This window comes from Garra rufa, chromosome 17, assembly GCF_049309525.1.
Source record: "Garra rufa chromosome 17, GarRuf1.0, whole genome shotgun sequence".
NCBI lineage: Eukaryota > Metazoa > Chordata > Actinopteri > Cypriniformes > Cyprinidae > Garra > Garra rufa.
Genome location: NC_133377.1, coordinates 14,397,132 through 14,414,525, shown reverse-complemented (window position 1 = coordinate 14,414,525; position 17,394 = coordinate 14,397,132). Strand labels below are relative to the sequence as shown.

General features: G+C 36.1%; 1 protein-coding gene across 23 annotated transcripts in view; it reads right to left on the bottom strand.

The window, feature by feature from the left end:
* rims2b (regulating synaptic membrane exocytosis 2b) overlaps positions 1 to 17,394 on the bottom strand; it is a 247,215-nt gene that overhangs the window by 61,657 nt on the left and 168,164 nt on the right. For 14 of the 23 annotated variants that reach the window (XM_073821676.1, XM_073821684.1, XM_073821685.1 and 11 more), the window contains 7 exons: positions 15,892 to 15,978; positions 15,460 to 15,531; positions 12,792 to 12,887; positions 3,580 to 3,639; positions 3,128 to 3,202; positions 2,857 to 2,904; positions 1,166 to 1,222 (listed from right to left, as the gene is read on the bottom strand). In XM_073821676.1, coding sequence (XP_073677777.1) covers positions 1,166 to 1,222; positions 2,857 to 2,904; positions 3,128 to 3,202; positions 3,580 to 3,639; positions 12,792 to 12,887; positions 15,460 to 15,531; positions 15,892 to 15,978 — 495 coding nt within the window. Of the gene's footprint in view, positions 1 to 626; positions 813 to 1,165; positions 1,223 to 2,856; positions 2,905 to 3,127; positions 3,203 to 3,579; positions 3,640 to 12,791; positions 12,888 to 15,459; positions 15,532 to 15,891; positions 15,979 to 17,394 lie in introns of all 23 variants that reach the window. The other 9 variants (XM_073821686.1, XM_073821687.1, XM_073821695.1 and 6 more) reach the window with 5 other exon arrangements.

Genomic DNA, 17,394 nt, shown 5'->3' with positions numbered 1-17,394 from the left:
TCAGTGTCTCTTCAGCTTACATGTGACTCACATCTCAAAGTCAACTATGGCACATCCAAAAGCTACCGCATCAGTGAAAGTTCATGCGTAAATCGGACACATTTATGTCATTTCCTATTGACTTATGATGTGCGGGGCAAATCGTAAGTCAAAAGGTGTTATGGCATCTCAAAAGGTGTGATGGAAACAGCGTCAGGAGAGGTGCTTGTGGCGGCTAAAGCTGCAAGGGAAGTGAAAAGGCCTGAATGCATGAGCGCACGGCACTCATAACAGCCCATAACTCAAAGCATAAACTGTTGAACAACAAATAAATAATGTTAGTAACACGCACACACACACACACACAAAAAAAATAATAATAAAAAGTCAAACGAAACTGTACGATGCCAGGTACACACCATTATATCTCAAGAGGATATAACAGGTGTGTCTATAATCCAAATGAAAAGACGTTAGTAGCAACCATCATCACTACTCTCTACTCTAGAAATGAAGATCAAATCATAAACAGCATCGTTACACAGGGTTAAAATAAGAGGAAGTGGAGAGGGGCATTCCAGGTGACAGGAAGCAGAAGGCATGGGTTCGTTTAGCGCTTTGGTGCTTGTTGTGATGGGTCGGGTCACCTCGTTAAGGCAGGAGAGGGAGGGGCGGATCTCCCTGACGGTAAGGACGGCATGGATCTCATGTAGCCGGAGTCGGGCCGCTCGGACGAGCGGGAGCGTGTGTAGACCGGTCGCTCCATCATGGGACGCTGGTCAGCTGACCTGGACCTGTAATGCTCATGTCTGTCCACCATGCTGCGGCTATACCTGCAGAACGTTAGTCAAAAAGCCACGCTCAGCCCAACCCTTAGTGCATCAAGGGATCACAGGGCATTTCAGCTCATAGGGCGCTCCTGTGAAACAATGTCGTTTGGCTAATAATTCGTACACCAAACATTTGAGTATCAATATTGGCTGCTCAGGGAAATCATAAAACCAAAAAGCCAAACCAAAAATAAGTGTTAACCAACAAACTGACATAAAACAGACTTCTGGAAGCAGCTGCAAAGAAAACAAGTGAACATTTTATACTGACACAACTATAAGACCCGTGTCTACAGTCTACTCTACTCCTATATACTCAACCTATGGAAATACTTGCACACATTCCGCTTTATTACCTCAGATCTTCCTCATAGTGCTCATGGTTAGCTGGGAACTCTGGGATATTGTCCTCTCTATGGAGGTGCGTAAGAGAAGAACATAAAATGCTAATTTATCAACTGTCAGGACTTGCTAAAAAGCCTTGTTATAAAATATACCCTTGTGAGAAAGTACGGAATGCACCCTTAAGTCTTAAAAGTATACTTTTAAAAGCTACTTGCAAATAATAGAATATTAATGAAATTAAAGGCCACTTAAAAGGATAGTACACCCAAAAATTAAAATTCTGTCATTAATTAATTGCGCTACTTAGATACTTTCTATGGAAAGTAATGTATTACATTACCTTAGCATTACTTAAAGGAGAAGTTCACCTCCAGAACAAAAATTTACAGGTAATTTACTTACCTCCTCTTCATCCAGGATGTTTGTGGTTTCTTTGAGGAAAACATTTCAGGATTTCTCTTCTATTTCTCTTCTATGACTTCTATGGTGCCCCTGAATTTTAACTTCTAAAATGCAATTTAAATGCAGCTTCAAAGGGCTCTAAACAATCCCAGCCAAGGAAGAAGAGTCTTGTCTAGCGAAATGATCAGTTATTTTCTAAAAAAAAAAAAATGACAATTTCTATACTATTAACTTCAAATGCTCATCTTGTCTAGCTCTGTGTGTACTCTGTGTATTTCGGTTCAAGAGGTAGGGTATGTCGAAAAACTCCCATCTCATTTTCTCCTCCAACTTCAAAATCGTCCTACATTGCTGATGAAGTACTGACCCAGTGTTTACAAAGTGAACATGGAAGATCAAACAGCCTTTACAAAAAAGGTAAAACTGTTGTAAATGTGAAAGTAATGCGTTTCTTTACTAGTTACTTGGAAGAGTAATCTGATTACATAACTCTTACATTACTTGTAATGAGTTAACCCCAAAACTGTTCATGCCTAAACAGACTTTTAAAAAATGCATTTTGTAACAATGTCAAATTAGAAATTTTGTTTTAAATCTTTTTTGTTGTGTTTTAAATATGCTAAATTGCACCTTTATCATTACAAATTAATAATTACAAATATTTTTAAATACAGGACATAGTGATAGTGACATAAAAGTGTATTTTAGATTACCATAACTGTTTAATACATTCAGCAGTAACTTACTTCTATTTTAAAGACAATAAAAGTAATTATGAAACTGCATACTAAAGTTCTCCTTAAGTAGAAAAAAAAAACACTCTTTAAGTTCGAATAATGCATTTAATATAAACTATAACTATAATAAATTTTCATTTAATTGCATTTAAGTGTCTGAAAAGTACACTTAAGTATTTTAAAGCATAATGTTTTTGTAATAAGTGCATTTTTCAAAGTGTATTTCTTTTTCACAAGGGTATACTGAAAATATACTCTTAAAAGAAATTCAGGAGCTAGTTTAAAGTAAACTAACTACAACTAAATATAATTACATTCTAAAAACTATCTACCATAGTAAGATACTAAGATGATTCAGCTATGCTGCTAACGCCAGTGATGTTTATGAAATCTTCTATTTATATAGCAACATATTACTTGTTTTTCAACTGTGCTAAAGCTGCCATTTACCAGAATATCAGAAAACATTAAAAATGCTGTAAAATGTAAAGGTCACAGGACAACTACAATATCTAAGTCAGCTTGAGTCTGGACTGAAACCACTGCATTTAATGTAACTATACCTTTCTGTATCTGTAGAAGGCTCAATTTCTATCCTGGGGCACGTCCTACTGAATAAACCAACCTCAGTGTGTTAGTGCCACACTTAGTACATGTTATTCAGTATATAGTTGCTTAAAGAGGTGTAACAAATCAGTATTTTACAAAGTAGATAATACAAAGCCTCAGTGGGAACATAAATGTGGCATCTGTTCCTGCTTGATAGCAGATGAGTATAGAAAGAGCGAGCGATTGTGATGTGTTGTGATGTGTTCATCTCCTCAGAAGTCTTACCTGTAGTCTCCACCGGTTCCGTTCATGACATGATTGGGCCATGGAGTAGATACATGATTGGGCCCATTGTAATATCTTTAAATGGAGGATGAGGATCGATAGATTGAAATGAAGAAAGGAAAGCATGATTAGAATGAGAAACAGCTGAATCAGAGCAAGGGGTGAGGGTTACGACTCTAACTACACTCTTAAAAACAAAGGTGCTTCACGATGCCATAGAAGAACCTTTTTTATCTAAATGGTTCCATAAAGAACCTTGAACATCTGAAGAACCTAGTGAAACAGAAAGGTTAGAAAGGTAAGAAAGAGATGGTTCTCTAAAGAACCTTTGACTGAAAAAATGGTTCTTTCTATGGTTCTGTAAAGAAACTTTTAAAGCACCTTTATTTTTAAGAGTGTAAAATAAAACAGTCCATGAACAGAATGTCTCAACTAAAGTATCCGGATTTTACCTCTCAGGAGATTCATATGAGTCACTGTAGGCAGACATTTGTCTATCTCTCCTCATCCTCCTGAACACAAAATAACACACAATCAGATCCTAAGTGCCAACATAACTCTACCTGCCAAAAAGAAGTCCAATGCAGCCGTAAGGTGCTATAGATTCACATTTCCTCACAATAGCATATTCATTCTCCATTACATAAAACAAAATTTCATTCAGATCAAATGTTTGCTTGAAGGCCTTTCAATCTGATTGAGGCATTAATAGATTTTTTTTGGTTGCATGTTTGCATTTGTTGAGCTGTTCTTTATACACCACTGCATTTTTGAGCTACACACTTAAAAATAAAGGTGCTTTAAAAGGTTCTTCAAGCAATGCCATAGAAGAACAATTTTTGGTTCCACAAAGAACCATTCATTCAAAGGTTCTTTAAAAAAGAAAATTCTTGCTTACCTTTTTTTTATAATCTGAAGAACCTGATTTGCCACAAAGAACCTTTTGTGAAACAGAAAAGTTCTTCAGATGTTCAAGGTTCTTTACGGAACCATATAGACAAAAAGGTTCTTCTATGGCATCGTGAAGAACCTTTATTTTTAAAGGAGTTTACAGCTAATGTACTCACCCCCTTGTCATGCAAGATGTTCGTGTCTTTCTTTCTTCAGTCGTAAGGATATTATGTTTTTTGAGGAAACTTTTCAGGTTTTCTCTCCATATAATGGACTTCTATGGTGCCCCCAAGTTTGATGTTTTTAGAAAATAACCGATCGTTTTGCTAGATAAGACCCTTCTTCCTCGGCTGGGATCATTTAGAGCCCTTCGAAGCTGCATTTAAACTGCATTTTGGAAGTTCAAACTCGGGAGCACCATAGAAGTCCATTATATGGAGAGAAATCTTGAAATGTTTTCCTCAAAAAACATCCTTTCTTTACGACTAAAGAAAGAAAGACATGAACTTCTTGTATGACAAGGGGGTGAGTACATTATCTGTAGCTTTTTGTTCTGAAAGTGAACTACTCCTTTAAGAGTGTATGTGACCACACACATTAACATTATCACATAAAACTGTGCAGAAATTATATGTGAATCTATTGCATCTTAGGCCTTCCATAACCAAAGCTGGCTAGATCCACAACATCTGACTCTCCACTGAGCCTACAAACACATCCTTGAGAGATGAAATCTCACATTTCTAATACATTTTTATATAAGCATGGTGAACATCCACTGTAGTTTGCAGGTTTTTGACTGGCAGTTCTGTCATCGAGTGACGCTAGCTGGCATGGGACCTGAAAGAGCTAGTGTGCAGTCATCAAAACAGCACCAGCCGTCCAGAGAGCAGCGCTGAGGATACAATTCATTACGCCACGGCGGGGAGGATGAAGTGGGAGCTGCTAAGGACACACTGCACACATTTCCTTTGGGAAATATTGCTGGCATACTTAGTGGCGTAGTTGGCAAAGTTACAATTTGAACACTATCATGTACACTGTAACCGATTTTTGTAATTTGAACAGTATTTTACTGTAATATCTACAGTAAGATACTGTAAAATGTATATACAGTATTTTACTGTAAACTGCAAAGGATTATGGGAAAATATATGATCACTACTGTAATTCTCCACTACTGTAAATCCGTTTACAGTAGTGAACTTGCCCGCGAAAAATTGACCAATGGCAAAGGAGATTTTTTTTTCTCCTGTTGAGAGGAAGTGGCGGTAAAAAGGACAAAAGAGAAATGTTGCATCAATAACTCGACAAAAAGGTTAGTATATTATTTCTGTTTTATGAAAAAGTGAACAATTTTAATTTGTTTTCACTTGTTAACAGCAAACTAACAATATTCATCGTGTTTTTCATGTCGGTAGCCTTTTTTTTCTGACTGACGGCCGGGGCGCCGCCATAACGGTGAAAACATGGACTGGTGAGTAAATTAAGGTGACCTATATTAGTCGAAATAAACTTTATTTAAACTGAGAAACACGTTTGTATATTCGGCTGCCCTTTAATGCAAGTTAGTTCGTCTGACGAGCCCTTAAGTTACTCAAGCTTAACAGCAAACTGAGGTGAAATACTGAGGTAAAGTGCGTTAAGCAACACCACTGTTTCTGTGGAGATTTTAAACTGTATTTTCAAGCCCTTCTTTCGTTTGTTATTTTCAAGTTTCTGGTCTGGATGTCGTCTGTAACGTCGGAGCGCGGAGGTGTATTTTGGATCTTCTTCTGTGAATGACTGCCATAGTATCGACGATAACATGAACTGGTAAGCTAATAATGTCAGTAAGCCGAAGTTGACAAACTTAACGTTAGTCACAGAGCAGCATAATATCTTTTAAACGCTGCCTCTTTATAGCTAGCAAGGTAATTCTCTTCAAATGATGTTTAAGTAAGAAATGTGTGTATGAATGTCATATGTAACTTTATAGACGGTCCCTTCAGTGACAGACGTGACACAAACAGCACGCTAACATGAAACACTGAGGTAAAACTGGACACCGCGGTTAACTGCATCTTTTGTATTTTATTTTCAAGTTTGTGGTCTCGTGGTCATGTCGTCTGCATCGGAGGTGTATTGGAGTCTTTTCTGGTGATTGCCGTCGTCGCGGTGCAAACAACAGGTGAGCTTCCCCTTTCATCAATTTAACTAAGTTAATGTTAACGTTACTAAATTAGCCAAATTAGCCACAGGCTGCTGTTCTCCACTCACTTGCAGAACAGGTTAACTTTTTAAAGAGAGTAACGAGCTAGCAATATATTAATATAGCAAGTTTTGCTAATAAATATGATAAATGCTTATTTTATTAAAAATGTAAATTTTATTACTGTACAGTAGTTGTCTTTTCTGATCATAAACTATAGTAACACTAAAAGGGTGTTGTGACACTGTCTGTTACAGGAGATTTCTCCAAGCACTAACTGGATGCTGACCATCAGATGCAGAATCATCATACAGCTGTCCATTTTACAGACATGCAGAATCAGGTAACCCAAAACACATTTACATTCATGCATTTTTCGGATGCTTTTATCCTAAGCAAGTTATATTGTATTTATATTGTTATTTATTGTATTTCGTAAGGTATTCATTTCCTGGGGGGTGTTCCATAAAACAAGTTTACCAAATAAGTCAGGCTTATTTCAGTTAGTCTGACTTATTTTGTGCCAAATCAAGTGACAATAAGTCAGACTAACTGAAATAAGCCTGGCTTATTTGGTAAACTTGTTTTATGGAACACCCCCCTGGGAATGTTTTTTATTACCATGTCTTGTCACATCAAGATTATTATTATTAAGATTATTTCTATTAAACCAGCATTTAAACAGCAAAATGCAGCTGCTTCAGGTGTCTTTACCTTACTGTAACCTTTAAATTCATAATAGCAATCTTACCATCTGTCAAATTTAGATTATTGTTACTGTAAAGCAACAAATAGAGATTTTTTTAATCGTAGTAGGCTTATTATATGCACAGACTTTCTAGGAAACACACGTTTAGAATGTTTATATGAACAGATTAGTTAGCATTTAGCATGGTCTGTGTGTCAGGGCAACAAAATTAGATAAACAAGAATGTAATATTAAGTCATTTAAATCATGAAGAAAATATTGTCTTTGTGCTCCATTTAGTAAAAACGGTTTTAAACAAAGCCATGTCTTGCGTCTCTGCACACAGCAGTGTTTAATTACTGAATGAATTTACCTTTTTTAAACACCTTGAATCAGTGATTCACTGGCCCATTCATAAAATTCTTTATAAAAAATTTCAATAAAAAGTTTATTCAGTTTTTTTTCTTACTACAGCGTTCATATGTAGTATAAAATAAAAATAAAAAAATGCATACAGCATCAAGTTCGACAGTTGAGGCAAATTCTATATACACTGCTTTAAAAAAATCTTTTTTTTTTTTTCTTGTGCTTGCAGGTTCGTTCAGACAGTCAATCTTTGTGGCAGCAAATGCATTGACAGTCACAGATCAGATGGACTTCTGGAAAGAGGGTGCAAACAACAAGCATCAGCCTGAATCCCATTCTGCTGTTTCTCATCAGAGAGCTTGTCAACTTTGACTCAAAATTACTAAAATTTAACACAACACAAACTCATTTTTACTGTATGATTTTATTTTATTTACACTACCAGACAAAGCTTTTGAACAGTAAGATTTTAAATGTTTTTAAAGTAGGTCTCTTCTGCTCACTAAGCCTGCATTTATTTGATCCAAAGTACAGCAAAAACAGTACACTTTTGAGCCGTTTTCTTTTTGAATATATTTTAAAATGTCATTAATTCAAAGCTGAATTTTTAGGATCATTACTGCAGTCACATGATCCTTCAGTAATCATTCTAATTATCTGATTTTCTGCTCAAAAACTATTATTATGATGTTGCTGAGATTAATATAATGCTAAAAACAGTGAAGTAGATTTTTTTAAGGTTTCTTTGATGAATAGAAGGTTCAGATAAACAGCATTTATCTGAAATAGAAATAGTTTGTAACATTATGAATGTCTTTATCATCACTTTTAATCAATTTAAGTCATCCTTGCTAAATAATATCTTTCTATTCATCAAAGAATCCTGAAAAATTTAAAAATTAAATAAAATATGTTTATCAGCATACTAGAATGATTTCTGAAGGATCATGTGATACTGAAGACGAGTAATGATGCTGAAAATTTAGCTTTGATCAAAGGAATAAATTAAATTGTAAAATATATTCAAATAGCAGTTCATTTATATCATTTATCACAATTGTATTGCTTTTGCTGTAATTTGGATCAAATTAATGCAGGCTTGGTGTGCAGAAGAGAATTCTTTAAAAAAATCTTAGTGTTCAAAAACTTTTGACTGGTAGTGTACTTACTTATTTTTGCTTTTCAGTATGTGTATGTTTGCCATGATACAAAGTCTCCAGGGGACTGTGGTGATGCCCTTTTTTCTGCTGTATCCTAGAGGTCAACATTTGTAATTTGTACTTTTAAAAAGAAAATGTTCAACAAATAAAAAGAATATTATCAGAACTAATGCTTATGAGTTATTGTGATTTTTATGGGGTTGGGGTGGTAAAAATCTTAAAATACAGTGCTATACGACAATTGGATTGTTTTTACAGGTAAAAAAAGTTTAAAATAAAGGAAAATAAACTCTATAGTACTGATACTGTAATTGAAAATACAGTAAAAATACTGTAATTGAAGATACAGTAAAACACTGTAAATGAAATTACAATAAAAATACTGTAAATGAAATTACAGTAAAGGTCTTTTAGTACTGTAAATGCACTTACAGTAATAATACTGTAAACATTTTTACAGTAACTTACTGGCATCCAGCTGCCAGTAAGTTACTGTAAAATTTACAGCAAACTTTTTACAGTGTACGCTATCCTCCAGAGAGAGGAGCCATAGTGGCTCCTGCACAAAGCTTTCTCAATGGGTGGAAGACTGACGCTACAGTTAAAGTGTTCTTTAAACCTTTACCACATTTCTCTAAGAAAATTATGTTTGATGTTATTGTCTTCTTTTTTCCATAACTTCCAAGACATAAACGTAGGGGTACGCGACGAATCGCATTTTAATCGTCATTACGATTTTCACTTTTCCTGATTTACAGGTATAGTTTACATAATAGTGACATTTATGTTATCATTTACTCAACCCCAAGCTGTTCCATAGAGACAGAGCGCATTTAGGCCACGCCCACACCGGTGGGGAAAACAATCCAACGCTCTCCATTGACTTTGTATTGCGGGAAGCTGACACCTTGTCATTTCTGACTCATAACAAAAAACAGAACAATGTCTAAAAGCTGCTATGTGACAAGGTGTACAGTAAACAAGCTAAAAAACACAAAACTACGTTTTTATAGCTGTCGACCCAAAAAATGAATGTTTAAGCACACAAACAGTTGTAGATGTCAGGGTATTTCACGTTGGGCCATTCAGTTGGATCATTTCTCCAACAAAAGGAAGGTAAGGAAGCACTGACATAGACCATTAAAATGTAGTTTCTCAATATATCTAATCCTTTCAGGGTGTTGAAATAATTCAAACAATGAATGTTTACTGTCGCCGTTAAATTTCCCCCCAGCGGTTCTCAGAGTAATATGACATGTCTACTTTCATGTCCTTAAACACTTGTTTTTTAGGTTGACAGCTTATAAAACATAGTTTTGTGTTTTTTAGCTTGTTTACTGTACACCTTGTCCCATAGCAGCTTTTAGACATGATTTTTTGTTCTAAGTCAGAAATGACAAGGAGGCAGCTTCCCGTAATACAAAGTCAATGGAGAGCGTTGGGCCGGTGGGCGTGGTTTTCAGATTATTACGCGTGTCGTCTCTATAGATGTATTTTTTTTCTGTTAAGCACAAAATAAGGTATTTTTAAGAATGTGTGTAACCAAACAGTTGATGGTAGCCATCGACTTCCATAGAAGAAAAAAAAAAATGCAATGAAAGTCAATTGTATTATTATTTTAATAATTAATTTAGGTTTGGAATGATAATTAAATGATGACAAAATTGTAATTTTTGGGTGAACTATCCCTTTAGGAAACTCATCAGTTATTTTTCCTGAAAATTTTCATTTTAATTTGGCATTTGCGTTAACTTGCATTGGTAACAAGACTCCAAAAGCATTATTGTCATGGTTGCCAGATTTCAAGAGTTTAAAGTCAACATGAAACGGAAGTTGCAAAAGTCTTTTTTCCATATTACGACATATATCTGAGTGAAACGGCTTCTGGAATGTAGGTCAGGAGTTTGATTGACTGGTGACCTGACCAGTCATTATGCAGAATCAGCCATTTTTCCAACAAACAACCCAAGCAGAAGAGTTAGATTAACATCAGCGGACTATTGTCGTCTTTCCATGGTTGAGACAACATAACTCTAATGTTCATTCATGTTTATTTCATGCTATAACTAGCAGTAAAGAGAAAGAGAGTATCTGTTCACATTCCGCTTGAACTAAGGAAACGGTGTTCTCATGCCACACATCATCACACAGTAAAAAATACATTGCAGAGCAAAGAGGACACTGACATTGTGCTGACAGACAAGACAGAGCAGGCTACTTTTAATAATAAACAGAGTCTCAACTTTAAAATTTTGTCATTTTTTTAAAGAAATTCTAACCAATATATTTTTGGGGGCTGTTTAATGTGACAGATCACTGTAGTGCCTCAGTTCTAGCAGTTCAAGCGTGAATCGATCTCTTCCTGCTAGTTATAGCATGAAATAAACATGAATGAACATCAGACAGGCATGATATCTCAACTCCGGAAAGATGTCAATACACCATTTTCAAGTTCAACTCTACTGACGTTAAAGGTGCCATAGAATGCATTGAGAGAATATCTTAAATTGTTCTCTGAGATCTACATAGAAGGTATATTGCATAGGAAAGGGTAAAAATTATCCAGAAATGGTTTTACAGGTCCATTTAACCCTAGGATTTGTCCCTAGAATGAAATGCTCTGTTATTGCCTTGTTTGAAAGGTCCGTGAATATTAAATGAGGAGCTCTGCTCTGATTGGCTGTCTCACAGTGCAGCTTGCTCTCACGCAGCTATAAGGAAACACATGGAGGAAATATATATTTAATTACGGAGCTCGAGCCGCTATTAATATGTGGGTCATTGAAACTGCCGCTTTGAATCCACGATAACTTTTTAGTTAGTTAGCAAGAAGCTAACCGTGTCCCTTCAGTGGCTCGCCTTATTTTATTAGAACGCATTGTTTGTTTTCCTTGCCTTTCTGAGTACAGAGACCAACCCATCCCTTCACTTCACATCTCCTGCACAAGCTGGAACATAACATTTATTACCGTGATCTGCCATTTTCACTATTGTCCTTGCTTTGTTTTTTCACAATATCCTATCTGGAGATTGTCTGAGGATTGAGCGATGCAAATGTTGGGGGCGTGACTATTAACGATCGGGACTATTGCGCAATAGTCGGTGTTATGTTGGAATTGACCTATTTTTCAGTGGTGTTTTGCAAAAACTAGATTTATATAAGAAGGAGGAAACGATGGTGTTTGAGACTCATAGTATGTCATGTCTATGTACAGAACTGTTATTATTCAACTATGCAAAGGTAAATACAGATTTCCATTCTATGGCACCTTTAATCTAGTAACTTTCCTGTCTGGTTTGATTGTCGAAATAAAATGCATTATGCATTATGATTGTTCAGATCTCCTGTCAATCAAACTTCTGGCGAAAGGTGTTAAAGCCTAGTCATATCTGCCCAATCTGGCAACCATGTACAAACACTCTTTCTACATTATGGAAAAAGTGCTAATGAGCTGAAAACAGTAGTATATAGGTTTAGCGATCTCTGTTGAGATATTCTGCTCAAAGATGTAATATAGCCAGTCTTTTTCTTGCGAGTTGACATTCACTTGATTTTTACTTATATTGCATTGGTAAAAAGACTTCACAAGCTTTCACTGTCAAGGTTGCCAGATTTCAAGAGCTTAAACCCCCCAATCAGAGTGTATTTCTTAAATTGATCAATTTTATCTCAATGGTTTACTTAATCTGCCCAACCTGGCAACCATGTGCTCACACTTTTTTCACATTATGGAAAAAAGTGCTAATGAGCTGGAAACACTAGAATATAAGTTTAGTGATCTCTGTTGAGATATTCTGCTCAAAGATGTAGTATAGCCAGTCTTTTTTGTTGTGAGTTGACATTCACTTGATTTTTACTTATATTGCACTGGTAAAAAGACTCCACATGCTTGCATTGTCACAGTTGCCAGATTTCAAGATCTTAAATCCCCCAATCAGAGTTTGTTTTTTCTTAAATTGATACATTTTCATCTCAGTGGATTACTTAATCTGGCAAACATGTGCTCACAATCTCCACTGAGATATTCTGCTCTAATAAAAGTGTAATATAGCTAGTCTGCTTTCTTTTCCACGGTCGTTTGCGCTGTTTGCAGCAATTAAATCTGAGAGCTGCAAGTTGACATTCTCTTGAATTGTGCTTAAATGAAAGTACAATTTATTTGATAAAATGCAAAAAATGACAGCATTTTGTGATTATATATAGTTTTTGAAGCAAAATCATGATTCACTGTTTAACCATTATCATGCAGCCCTACATAAATGTGAAACATCTTGAGAGGCACCACTCACTAATCTAGTCTAAACTACTACCCACAGCACTGATATGAAGCATCATGAGAACAAGAGTGAACCGCTGTGGTTTACTACCTGTCCAAGCTATTGTAAGCCCCGTCTGAGTACGCACGGGCCATCCTAGTAGAGCGCAGTAACCTGACAGCATCTTCCCGATAGAGGGGGTGCATACTATGAGTCAGAACAGAAAGCGAGAGTGGGCGTTAAGACAGGTGGGCGTTATTTGGGTAATAAGGGGTTGGGAGTTCTTCTACCCTCTTTATTTAGCACTTCCTCTCTAAGAGAAGACACAGATGAAGGTCGCCCAAAGCACAAAAGCAGAAATCAAGTAACATTGGGTCAGAGGAACCAGCAGATATGCTAAGCTATTAAAACTTTAATTTATGTTGCAACACACACCAGAAGCAACAAAGATTTATTCATTCCCACAGAAGTGCAAATGTAGTGCTTTTCCAGTGGTGAGAAATAAAAATGTGCAAGTGCGACTACTTGCGCACATTACTATTGTGCACTAGATAGTACTAGCAAGTGCACAAAGTTACTGTGCTTTTTAAAGAAATTCACTAAACATTTGTGTATATATACAGTCAAGCTCGAAATTATTCATACCCCTGGCAAATTCTGACTTAAAGTTACTTTTATTCAACCAGCAAGTTTTTTTTTTTTTATTAGAAATGACACAGATGTCTCCCAGAAGATAATAAGATGTACAAGAGGCATCATTGTGGAGAAAATTACTACTCATCTTTTATTTACATTTGAACAAAATTTTAACAATTGTCCAAAATTATTCATACCCTTCTCAATAATCAATAGAAAAGCCTTTAATGGCTATTACAGCAATCAAACGCTTCCTATAATTGCTGACCAGCTTTTTGCATGTCTCCACTGGTATTTTTGCCCATTTATCTTTAGCGATGAGCTCCAACTCTTTCAGGTTGGAGGGTCTCCTTGCCATCACCCAGATCTTTAGCTCCCTCCACAGATTCTCAATTGGATTTAAGTCAGGATTCTGGCTGGGCCACTGCAAAATGTTAATGTTTTTGTCTGCTAACCATTTCTTCACCACTTTTGCTGTGTGTTTTGGGTCATTGTCGTGCTGAAATGTCCACTGGTGCCCAAGGCCAAGTTTCTCTGCAGACTGCCTGATGTTGTTGTTGAGAATTTTGATCTATTGCTCCTTTTTCATGGTGCTGTTTACTGTCATTAAGTTCCCTGGTCCACCGGCTGAAAAACACCCCCAAAACATTAGGTTCCCAGCACCATGTTTGACAGTGGGGATGATGTTCTTAGGGTTGAAGGCTTTTCCTTTTTTACGCCAAATGAAGGCTACATCATTGTGGTCAAACAATTACATTTTTGTTTTGTCTGACCATAAAACAGAAGACCAGAAGTCTTCTTCTTTGTCCAGATGAGCATTTGCAAAGGCCAAGCAGGCTTGTGTGTGCCTTATCTAGATAAGTGGTGTCCTCCTTGGTCTGCGTCCGTGGAACCCAGCGGTGTTCAGTGTCCGTTGGACTGTCTGCCTTGAGATGTTGCCACCAGCAGAGCCCAGATTCATCAGGATGGCCTTGGTGGTGATCCTTGGATTCTTTATTACCTCTCTCACTATCCTCCTGGCCAGCACAGGTGTCACTTTTGGCTTTTGGCTTCCGACCACGTCAGTGTGGAACGTCTTGTATTTTTTAATCTTACTTTGCACTGTAGCCACTGGAACTTCAAAACATTTAGATATGGTCTTATAGCCCTTTCCTGACTTGTGAGCAGCCACAATGCACAGCCGCAGGTCCTCAGTGAGCTCCTTTGTCTTAGCCATGACTGTCCACAAACCAACAGCAGAGAGCTTCTGTTTTTCACCTGTTGAGTTGATTAAAACAGCTGTTCCCAATGAATCAAGGTAATTAGGATGCTTTAGAACAGTTTGGACTATTTGGAATGTAAGGAACTTTGGATTTTCCCACAGACTGTGACAGTTTGCAAAGGGTATGAATAATTTTGGACATGCCACTTTTTGTTCAAATGTAAATAAAAGCTGAGAAATATTTTTTTCCACAATGATGCCTCTTGTACATTGCCTTATTATCTTTTGGGAGAAGCCTGTGTCATTTCCGGTCAAAACAAAAAACTTGCTGGTTGAATAACTTTAAGAATTTGCCAGGGGTATGAATAATTTCAGGCTTGATTGTTTATGAATCCCCTGGCCAGTTTTAATACAAGCTTTGCTCTTTTGAAAAGTCTGGGATCAAGAAATTAATACTGTTATTCATCAGGGATGCATTCAATTAATAAAAGGTGACAGTAAAGATTTTTACATTCTTACAAAAGATTACTATTTCAAATAAATGCTGTTCTTTTAATTAAAGCAAGTCAAAATGTTTTTTATGGTAATGGACAGTCACAAAATTACGTTGATAGAGCTTTGCTTGTATTGAAACTTGAGCTTTCCTTTAAAGTATCAAAAAAGTCTCAATAACAGATGTTTTCTCTTGTAAAAACATGACTCTATTGTCTTGAGATGTGATATATTATGTATGAGTGCGTTCACTAGTCTTCATTTTATATTTATAACGAATAAAGTGAAAAGAGCAACCTCTTATACAGTGCTGTGTGTGGGCAAGCTGTCACCTGTCAATCAACTAGCAGGAGGGAAAAGTGGGCGGGTGAAAGTGAGAGGAGTGCTGTGATTGGACAGAAGGGGGAGGTGGGCAGGGCCACGTAACACTACTCTGAGCTGACAGAATACCTGGGGTCCTGGACAGCGGGGTCGACGCTTGGCTGTCTGTGTCTGGTTCGAGGAGGGAGGGTAAGATACTGGCTGCAACCACAGGGAGTGAAGAAGAGAAATATGGTTGAATGGAGCTATTGAATATGGAGCGATGGAAAGATAACAAAAGCGAGAGACTGACGGATAAAATGAGAGAGTGATGTCAAAGAGAAAGGAGGAGGAATATATTTCCTGCTTTCTACGGCTCTCTTTGTGTGGCACATCATATTTTTCACACTGAGTTTGCATAATTATATTAAATGAATAGATGAAGGTATATGGAAACACTCCCATTTATGTTCCCAGTATCAGAAATGGCAATCTAGAAAACGCTAAGACTTTTAAGGGCACAGTAAACACAAGTGCTGTATGTAAACCATAGCATCTGGAGCGTGTTTTGTGAACTCATACCTGTCTGGTGAGTATCTGTCTTCAGACAGGCGATGACGGGGGCCGTAAAGCGAGGGGCCTCCTCTCACACCATGGTCTAAACTTCGACTAAAGGAGAGAAGAGAAAATGAGAGCATGACTATGACACAAATAATGCTACTGACACTAGTGCTAGTTTTATTTGTGAGCTGTTTTATTTTAGAATTACACAGCAAAAAATGTCCACTGATTTCAGCTTGAAAACTTAAGTTCAGTAGCCTTATATTTTTAAGTATAATCAACTTGGTTTTACAAATCATTTCAACTTAAATTACGTAATAAATTACATCAAACCGACTTAAAATGTCAAGTTGAATTCCATTTAATATATAAAAAAGTACCTTATTTTCTTAAGGTAACTTAGTGATTTTTTTTATTTAACTTGGTCATTTTGTTGTGCTTTTGTCATTTTTATTAGTATTTTTACCTTTCTATTTAGCTTTAATTTAATTAATAGTTTAGTCATTTTAGTACTTCAGTTCGAACTTATTTTATTTCAGTTGGTATAGCTTGTAAAGTAAATCAATTAGGTCTTTATAACAGAATATCAGACTACTTACATAAAATGCAAATAAATATGAAAATTCATTTTATATCTCCCAATAATATGTCTTAGTAAAGTTATATGTACACTGCAAAATCTTACTTAGAAAAACAAGAAGTGAAAATTAAGTGCGTTTTTGCTTGAAACAAGAAAAATAATTTGCCAGTGGGGTAAGAAAAATAATCTTGTTTTCTGTTTGAAATATGATTTTTTGCTTACCCCATTGGCAGATTATTTAGCTTGTTCTAAGCAAAAACTCACTTAATTTTGACTCGCTTTTTTTTTTTTTTTCTGAAAACAAGAAAATAATTTTTACTTGTCTAGAATATCCTTCTTGATTTAAGAATTTTTCGATATTTTGGCTGGAAACAAGACAAAAAATCTAAGTAAGAAAAGCATTTTTTTGCAGGGTAAATGCTTGTTTTATAATCAAAGCTCTGTAGTTTCAAACATGCACAAATAAACTTTCATCAAAAGCCCGATGATCATGTTTGATACATATGGATAATAAAGTATATCTAAGTTGCTCCAGTCCAGCAAATGTTTATCTTAAAATGTTCCTAACAATATAAAAGTTTTTAATAATAAAGGCATTCATTTTTCAAAAACCAGTTAAGATTTCACAGCAAAAAGACACATGAACCCTGACCTTAACTTTATAGGGTTAATAATAATATTGGTATTGAAGATGTAAATATCATTTAAAACAGTCTAAAAAAACAGCATTACTGTGGATATTGAAAATGTTAAACATATTAAATTGTAACTATGTGCTTTAGAGGACTGAGGTATGTTTTTGTGGAGGTTTACTAATTTACTAATAATTTAAACCCTCTTTCTGGGCTGCTGTTTTGCTCATCTGATTTATGTAAACACTCTGTTCATGTGTGAAATGAGTAACAGCGCTTTGTTCACTGCGTTGTGCTTGTACAATTTGTACT